Below are 10024 nucleotides of genomic sequence, written 5' to 3'. Positions count from 1 at the left end.
TGACAGTGTCATGTCAGTCTTATGCACACTCCTTCAAATAAAGTGTTACCAAACTAAATGCACTGTGTTCGTACTGATCATAGAAATGCACACGCACATATCTGACACATCATATTTCACAACACCCAACATACACAGCATTCATATAGAACTACAGTACAAGCTATTGCAGTATAGATAATATTGACATGTAATAGTTTGCCAATAGCAACGGCACCAAAGGAATAGCACAGTCTCCGTCCATACAAACTAACAATACTTTTACAAATTTAATACAGTTTAATACATTTTAACCAAGTTTGCAAAGACTTGATTTGTCACCTAGCAAAGTCAGTTCTTTTCTTCCTCTTTACGTTACTTTGCTTTAGTGTGAACTCTCAGGCACTTTCTAAAAGTTGAGCAAGGCTTGGAATTGAACAAACCTCCGATTGGCTAAGACATAGATGACTTTAGCTGCATTCAAGTCACATGGGACAAAAAACAACCTTATTACTTTGTTAAAATACTGATAACTCACATTTCCAGGTAGTAATAATTGTCTAAGACTGTCTGACCTAATGAAATCTGATGTACAACATAAATGCAAATAAGTGCTTCCATTCGTGTGCAGAAAAGTCATGAAGCCAACAGGGCCTTCAAGCATCTTCAATCACTCCATCCTCACAGATTCCATATGATGAAGTGTCTTCATGTGCAAGTGGTTCCATTCAGCCATCAAATAATTCAAATAAGTAATCCCATAGGACATGGCTGCAAAATAAGACATGATGGGCAGGCAGGAGACTTGAATCACTCAATGGTAATAGAAGCCACTTCCTTGGCTTGAAGATGCTGCTGCTCCTCCTCTTCAAATACCTCCGGGGAACTGATTCCGGCACTGTTGTCCAATCTGGTCTCCTCTGTCATGGCTGCCGTCTCATCTGTGTCCATCTTCAGGGAGGCAGGGGCTTCCAGTGGTTCAGGTGAAAGGAAGCCTGGGGAACTCTCACAGTTCTGGGTAGAAGAGGAGACCTGGGAGATGACAGACATCTGGACTGAGGAGGAGGACGAGGTAGCAGTGGTGGTGGAGGTGCTGCCTGGGTAGAGTGGGTGATGTTGGGACTCCTCCAGCTCATACTGGACTCCCAACGCTTCCTCCTCCTCTTGAACCTGGCTCAGGTAGTCGGGCACGAGGAAATCACTGTAAAAACCGAAAGAATGTGTGAGCTCACCATCCTTAAAGCAGTTACCGTAACACAAATATTGGAAGTACTTCTTATAGTTTTCACATTAACACATATGAATATACGACATCTGTAATACTGGTTTCTACCCTGTAAAAAAACAGCTGTTAACAGTTTAATACATTTGCTTTGTAATCTGCCAGTTAATCTCAAAAACACATCACAGCAAAGACCTTAGATTAAGACTCAATAAGACTGGTACTTGGTGGTGAATAAGTAGTGAACATTTGATATTTTAATCCTAATTTAATACAGTATATTAAACTAACAGAGGGACAATCTTTTCCACATATATGTAGTAAGTACATAAAATGTGTGTACGGGCAGCACGAGGTCACAGTTGGCAGAGCTGTTGCCTTTCAGATGTGGTTGAGTGGTTAGAGCAGTCGTCCTCCAATGCGAGAGTTGGGGGTTTGATTCCACCAGCAATCACATGTTGAAAGTGTCCCTGGGCAAGACACTGAACCCCTCATTCCCTGTAGAGCTATAGTAGGGGCAGCACGGTGGCACAGTTGATAGAGCTGGTGCCTCTCAGCAAACAGGTTGCCCTGGTTCAAATCCCAGCCAGAGGCCTTTCTGGGTGGAGTTTGCATGCTCTCTCTGTGCATATGTGGGTTTTCTGCAGGTACTCTGGTTTCCTCCCACATACCATAAACATGCATGTTAGGCTGACTGGTAACTCTAAAGTGTCCATAGGTGAGAGACTGAATGGTTGTTTGTCTTGTTTGCCTTTATGTGTCCCTGAGATGGACTGGATACCTGTCCAGGGTGTCCCCCGCCTCTCACACAGTGATGGTTGGATATGGGCACCTGTGACCCGTGAGACCCAAAAAAGAAGAAGAGGTAAAGATAATTGATGGATGGAAATAGGGGTGGGCAATATGGCTCAAATATTATATCGTAATATTTCAGAGCATTCTGATGACGATAAATTTTGTGATATAAGCAACCCCCCCCCCCCCCCAAAAAAAAAAAAAATCATAGTTATTCATTTGACAAAATTAACTTAATTTAATTCAATTCAAAAATACTTTATTAATCCCAAAGGAAAATTATTTGTTGTTGTAACTTGTTATACTCATTTCATTAAGAGACGTTATAGATACTGATGGCTGTAGGCAGGAAGGATCTCTTGTAAAGGTCCATCCCACAATGGATCCTAAGAATCTGCCTGCAGATGCCGTCCGATCTGTCCACCCAGACTCGGCTGGCCTCTCAGTTTGAGAAGGGGTTCTTTGGCATGTTCCCCCGGGCTGTAGGATCGCCCGAATGCCAGGCAGAACTCCTCCCAGAGTGATGGCCACTCCTCCCAGCAGTCTGCCGAGCTCCTCATCACTGCAGACAGCCAACTGTAGGTGCCGAGGGACGATCCTGTCCTTCTGCTGTCATGAGCCATGTTTCCTGCTAGTTCCAGGATCTCAGTGGTCAGGCACTCGAGCACAGTTGGCAGGTAGATGAGAATGCGTCCACAGAACATCCTTTCAACTCATTTGAGATTTGGGGTAGTTGAGATATTATTTGAGCTTTTGAGATGTTAATCAGCTGCTGTTGGTTGTAGAAAACTGCCTTGTTGCCATGGTTACGCATAATAACAAATGTCCAAAACTAAAAAAGTTTCAGTAAAAATTCTTCCAGCTGCACAGTATCTGATACCAGAAGAAACAATCATCCAAAAAATGTGCTTTACATCCAGCAAGAGAGGAATTAAATTATCCAAAAGCAAAATCTCAGAATGAAAGTAACAGCTGCTCCAACATGCAGCCACCTTGAGCGGCGCAATTCTATTGGAATATATTAACATGTTAATGTTAACATGTTGCTTTGCAGTATTATGTAAAAATTAAAACAACAAGTGTTAATTTTACTGAAATTACTTTATTTGGGAAATTATTCAGTCTCCAAAGATAACAATAAAAAATAAAAATGATCCTTCTGTTATTTAGATTGAAAAAGTCTGCACAATATATAGATCAACAAAATCTACAACAAAACTAAAGAACAGGTGAAATTTCCCCAAATAACTAAATAGAATTAAAGCTTAACAATTGTTGAGCATAATTGTAACATACAACAAAAAAATGTTGTCTTTAAATGAGCTATAACGTCCAAAACTTGACAAGGTGATCAGCTGACCCTGAAGCTTGTGGTGTTTCAGCTTCCTCTGTTCCTGCAGGAATTATTAATTTCTCTGATGCTCTGTCTTTCATCACCTGCCTCTTTTCTTGCTCCATGGACTGAGAAACTCGACACAGCAGCGCATGTTTGTACCAGCAGTTTAAAGCGGGGTGTGGGGGAGGGACAAACAGTTGAGCTGTCTGTACCTGCAGTTTAGAGCTGGGTGGAGAAAGGCAGCCAAGCCGCGCGTTGTTTGTTTTTAGCATTTTAGCTAGCTAGTACAGTGCGCAGTTCGGTTTGGTTATTTGGCGTGCTCGGTTCTGTTAACGGGGCAGGGCACCCTGACGGATTACGTCATGAAATTAGCATATCGTGAGATCATTTATTTTCCCGGGCAAGCTTTTTTTACCGGTATTATCGTGAACGATATGATATGGCCCAGCCCTAGATGGAAATATACATGTGAAGGTCAAATTGACAGTAATTTTTATTTTAAAGGACATTTGCATCAAATGGTATCTACTGTAAATGTGACCTATAACTCGTATCTTGTTTTGGTCATTACAGTTTAACATTCTGTCCTGCTGTTTGACAGACTGCACCATCCATCCATCCGTTACCTTTACCCACTTCTTCCTTTTCACATCTCAGGGGTCACTGGTGCCTATATCCAGCAGTCACTGTACAAGAGGCGGGAGAAACACGGAGAGACACAGAGACACCCTGGACAGGTTTCCAGTCCATCACAGGGATACATAGAGACAAACAAACATTCACTCACAATCAGCCTAACATGCATGTTTTTGGTCTGTGGGAGGAAACCGGAGTACCTAGAGAAAACCCATGCATGCACGGAGGGAACATGCAATCTTCACCCAGAAAGGCCCCCAGATGGGATTTGATCTGGTGACCTTCTCACTGAGAGGTGGCAGCTCTACCACTGCATCTTAATTAGTGTTTTTGAGCTGGACTAAAGTCATGTCTGCTGTTGCATTCTGAGAGGACCACTGTTAAGTTTTTGTTTTTTACCTTTGTGAAGGATCATAGACAATATGAATGCATCACTGTTACACTAGGTTAAAATGATCAATTTAACTTTATTATGATGACTAAAGAAGATATTAAAAATACTGCAATACAACTCATAATTCACAGTTAAGCTCTAAAATATCGCAATATTAATATTTAGTTTTAATGCCTTGCTTTAATAGTAGGGTAAGCCTATTACTGAGGAAAAAAACTGTACACATATGCTAATTACAAATTGCAATTTCACTTGTTTTAAAACATTTGGGCTATGGGTGCTCTTTCATGCCTCAACATATTTCCTGCTCACTCAGATGCTACGTTACATTAAAAGACCTGCTTTGAAGGGCAGCAAAAAGCGCAACTTGGCTCTAAACACTAAGGGCAGGGCTTCATATAAAACATGTTGAAAGATCAACAGCACAGATCTGGAGGTCTGGCACGATACCAACAGCTGCTTTTCTCGTTGTTGCTGCTGTGATTATCATAAAAGACAAGCTGCGAGGTTTTTCCATTGAAAGATACATCCAGTGAGTTTATGATAAGTTTCACTGGGTACTTTTCCCCCCGTAAACTACACGAGCAAGAAAACAGCCTACGAAGAACTGTTTTTGTAGAGTCAGGTCAGTAGGCAGTCCTTCAGTGTGCTTCAGGACACATGAATTTAGTTTTAAACTCACTAGGACACAAATGTTACAGACAACCTTAATACATTTGATTAGTTTGCTATTAAAACAACTCTCTGTGTACCATGAAAAACAATAACAAATTAAAGCTTAAAGACTTACATTTTGAAACAACTGCATAAAAGTTGGGGTTAATTTACCAACAGAAAACAAACTGATTTAATTAGAGCCACTGTACTAAAATGTTTCCATCAACTATGTGGTCTTGCTCATTTGATGGAGGGCCAACAGGTGAGGAACGTATTATGTAAGTTGCAGAAAAGGGGGGAAATACAAGTTCTTAGTGTCTATCCCTAGTTTTAAATATCTGCTTGGGCTCTTTATATATGAGGCAGCTGTGGCTGAGTGGTTAGAGCAGTCGTCCAATTCAAGAGTTGGGGGTGCGAATCCACTAGCAGTCACATGCCGAAGTGTCTCTGGGCAAGACTCTGAACCCCTATTACCTCCGATGTGTGTCCCATCGATGTTTGCATGTGATAAAACTCTGATTAATCTTTGTAGAGATCTAGAAGAGTGCTGTATGAATGGGTAAATGAGGACACAAATTTTGCATTCATTCAACCTTTATTAGACAGATAAGTCACATTGAGCGTAGAAGACTCATTTACAAGTGAGATCTGTTTAGACAGACAAAAAGTAATGAAACTAGACACATGTAGCAATTGGAGGTGAAAAAATTCCTATCAGAATTGTTGTTCTTGTTGCCTGAGAAGAAAAACTCTATAATTAAAAAACACCTTGCACAAACAAGCACATACATTCTGCGGGGACGGACGGACAACGAGAGCGGTGAGCAACGTTCATAGATGCTCTCGAGGGCACTGTAAGTGTTCTGTAAGTTCTGATAAGGATGAAATAATCAGCCAGAGTCCTCCGGTGAGATCCGTAAACATTCTCAGGGGATGTCGGGGAATGGCCAAGGACAACGCCTATGCCTATGGGTCCCATAGGCATATGGGTCCCATAGGGTATGATAATGGACCCTTCCCTGAAACTTAACAACCATGTAAACATGATTGTTAAACCATGTTTCTTCCAACTGAGGCGGCTGTCTAAACTGAAGCCCAAATTATCCAAAAATAACCTGGAGACAGTAATACATGCATTCATTACATCTAGGCTTGATTACTGCAATTCACTCCTGTTTGGTATCAGTCAGACCTCCATTGCACGACTACAACTGGTCCAGAATGCAGCAGCCCAATTTTTAACCAGTACAGGCAAAAGAGAGCACATTACACCAGTTTTAGCCTCACTGCACTGGCTACCGGTTCACCTATGAATCCAGTTCAAAATACTCCTGTATGTCTACAAATCGCTGAACAGCCCCCCCCCCATCTCTCTGATTTGCTAGAGCCGTATATCCCACCACGTTCCCTGAGGTCAGCGGACCAGTTGCTCCTCACAGTTCCAGGAACCCGTCTTAAGCAGAGAGGTGACAGGGCCTTCTCTGTAGCAGGACCAAGACTTTGGAACGAGTTACTACCTCTCCTTGTCAGACAGGCCCCCTCCCTATTGGTTTTCAAATCCCATTTAAAAACTCACTACTATTCAGTAGCTTTCAACACCAGAGGATCTGTGTTTTGAACCTGTTTGCTTTACACAGGTTAGTCATCATATTTATTATCTGCATCGTTTTTATGTCTATATTCTGATTTACCTCATTTTATATATTGCTTTGCGTGTTGCCTGTTTTTCTGTCTGTACAGCACTTTGGTTGGCCTCGTCGCTGTTTTAAGTGCTCTATAAATAAAATGGTATAGTATGGTATGGGAATCCAAGAGTCCTGAAATGGTGGCACGATGTTTATTCAGCTGGTTTCATCTGGTTATCAGTTGGAAATTCCTCAGGGAGGGGGTGGTGAGCATCAGATTACATGTTCTCCAGGCGAATTCAGATAAAATGGCCTTCAAGGCCAGCCATGGGAGTCAAATTCAGATAAACACACAGTTGTTTTGGGGACAAGCAGAACTTAATGACATCTATCTTGAGTCTGTGTTGGTCCAAACGGTTCAGAAATGTCCAAATTACATGGCCACACCGATGGAACGTGCCTGAGTAAAATCCCTGAGAACTGATCAATTCTGCCCAAAGCATATGAGTCTGGGTACTCACGACACGAACCAAGCCATCATAAAGGCAAGCAGAGTCCCAATTTGCTGCCAACGACTTCTTTGACTGTTGATAAAACCAGCAACCAGCCAAATCCAAAAAGCAGTAACCAGTTATTGTAAATCCAATTAAATATGTGTCCTTAAAATCCACAAATGGCAGCAGAGATAGACACATCGTCAAGTCTTCTAAGTCGATGAGATATCCAGTTGCGTACGTGCCAACAGGGCAAATCGGCTCGCCTAAAGCCTGTCTTCTCTTCAAAGAAATGTTATCAATTGTGTTGAGGGACCAAATGATCAAATCAAGTCCATAATTATGGTTCGGAAGATATGCAAGAGAGGCTCAGACGCAGTTTCACAGACAGACAGAGCAGCAAAGCAAAGCGGTGTCATAACTTGAGGAACCCAGAGTGGTATGAGACCCAGAACGAGGCAGACACAGGTGGGTACAAAAGTAACAGTGTTTATTATTTACAGTGAATAAATGAACAGTTGCTTCTCTGGAACTCAGATTAGAAGATGTTGTTGAGTCCAACTCCAAATCCTTAAAAGAGCTCCGGAAGGGAACAGGGCCAGGGGTCCAGCGGAGTGAGGAAGGCTGGCAACTGGTGATCGACAAGGCACGAGGAGAACCAAGGTAGTAGGGGTGCAGAAAAAAAAAATGTTTTTTTTTGGTGAATCTAGATTCTTAGTCCTGACGATTCTGAATCGTTTCTAAAGGTCCATAAATCGATTTTAAAATGCATTTAAGTTTTATATTTTTTCTGCTCTTACTCCCCATTCGGCCACTGTAGAATTGAGCCGTGTAGGCCACCGTACAGTAAGCTAGTTAGCCAGCTCCCTTTATCTGAATGGAGCCTGCAAGCAAGGAGGAGGGAGACTGCGCAATTAAACCCGCTGCTTTGTCTTTAAAAATCATTTCAGATCCTGCAATGTTCCGGGGAAGACAGAGCTTAACAAGAGCACAGTTGTTTACAAGAAGCATAAAAAAAAATTGCGGTACAGTATTTTGGAAATACGACAAAATTCACGGAAGATGAAAGCGAAGCAGCTGACCAGCGACCTCTACAACAAACTTCCAGGTTTCTCCAAAGGCTGTGAAGACTTCCACCTCCTGCTATAGCACAAAGGATTTATGAGCAGACTGCTCAGTGGAAGGTGAGGGGTTTAGGTTTATTTTTAATACGATGGATTCAATGTACGTTATTCCTTCATGTAGATTTTTTTTTGTGATAAAGCAGCACCACAACTTCACCATGAAACAACAAATGGGAGAAGCTCTGATGCAGCTGCAGATCAAAGGTAAATGTTTTTTCTCATATTAAAGTCTATATTAAAACGTATAGACAAGTTGTACAACAAACAATGTAATTTGTCTTTTTAACAGGTTGAAGAGGACAGATGAGACACATCACCTGGAGCCAGTTCTAAATGATAAGAGTTTATGGTTTATAAATTACAGTTCAGAACAGATTTTGTGCAAACTTGCACAGGTTTTGAAATTTTGTAAAATATTTATTAAATATGAATCAATATGGTTAAGACTGAAGTCTGTATATTTCATATTAGGTTAAGTTTTGAAAATATAACAAATGTTAGAGCAATATGGTTAAAAATAACTGAAGTCTGTATTTTATGTTGAGTTAAAGGTTAATTTACCATGGTAAGCTGAAGTCTGTTTACTTTTGTATTTATATATTTTGAATTATTTGTCTGTGATGGACTAGAGACCTGTTGTCAATTCAAAAATACTTTATTAATCCCAGAGGGAAATTATTTTGTTGTTGTAACTCGTTATCCTCATTTCATTAAGAGATGTTATAGATGCTGATGGCTGTAAACAGGAAGGATCTCTTGTAAAGGTCCATCTCACAGTGGATCCTAAGAAACTGGCTGCAGATGCCGTCCGATCCGTCCACCCACGTCTGCCGATCTCCTCATAGCTGCGGACAGCCAACTGTAGGTGCTGAGGGACGATCCTGTTCTTCCGCTGTCGTGAGCCATGTTTCCTGCTAGTTCCAGGATCTCAGTGGTCAGGAACTCGAGAACAGCTGGCAGGTAGATGAGAATGCGTCCATAGAACATCCTTTTCAACTCATTTGAGAGTTGGGGCCATAGTTGAGATATTATTTCAGCTTTTGAGATGTTATTCAGCTGCTGATGTTGTAGAAAACTGCCTTGTTGCCATGGTTACGCATCATAACAAATGTCCAAAACTAAAAAAAGTTTCAGTAAAAATCCTTCCAGCTGCACAGCATTCGATACCAGAGGAAACAATCATCCAAAAAATGTGATTTACATCCAGAAAAAGAGGAATTAAAGTTTCCAAAAGCAAAATCTCAGAATGAAAGTAACAGATGCTCCAATATGCAGCCACCTTGAGCGGCGCAATTCTAGAATTTTTTTTTTGTCCCCCACCTCTCACACAGTGATGGCTGATATGGGCACCAGTGACACCCGTGACTTGTAAAGGAAGAAGTGGGTAAAGATGATGGATGAATTATTTGTTCCGAGATTTTTATTTTATTACTTTTTTTTTTTAATTCAGGCAACTAAGATACTGGTAATTTAAGTTACAGAATTTTATGCAATCCTATTTTTTCCGATTTTTGGTATAAATATAAAATGAATAAAAAATATTTGATACAGTAAAGAACCTAAAATTATTGTTTTAAATAAATGTTCTATTTGTTTACATTGTTGTTTAATCTTTTCAGCTTGTCATACATTATAATTGAAACTAAACTTATGACTATTTCAATACAAAAATCGTTTCTGAATCGAAAATCGTTTCTGTATCAAAAAATCGATTAAGAATCGTACCGTGACACCAAAAATCTAAATCGAATCGGATTGCCAA

At 40.7% G+C, this 10024-nt stretch overlaps 1 protein-coding gene across 2 annotated transcripts in view; it reads right to left on the bottom strand.

Moving 5' to 3' along the window:
* Positions 1-242: 242 nt before the first annotated feature.
* zbtb44 (zinc finger and BTB domain containing 44) overlaps positions 243-10024 on the bottom strand; it is a 69046-nt gene continuing 59264 nt past the window's right edge. The window contains exon 6 of one of the 2 annotated variants that reach the window (XM_037677983.1): positions 243-1180. In XM_037677983.1, the coding sequence (XP_037533911.1) occupies positions 790-1180 (391 nt within the window). In that variant the 3' untranslated portion in view covers positions 243-789. The remainder of the gene's footprint in view (positions 1181-10024) is intronic. The other variant, XM_037677984.1, reaches the window with a different exon arrangement.

This window comes from Nematolebias whitei, chromosome 6 (assembly GCF_014905685.2).
Source record: "Nematolebias whitei isolate Nwh7 chromosome 6, NemWhi1, whole genome shotgun sequence".
In the NCBI taxonomy this organism is placed as follows: Eukaryota; Metazoa; Chordata; class Actinopteri; order Cyprinodontiformes; family Rivulidae; genus Nematolebias; species Nematolebias whitei.
This window is presented reverse-complemented; position numbering and strand designations above follow the sequence as displayed.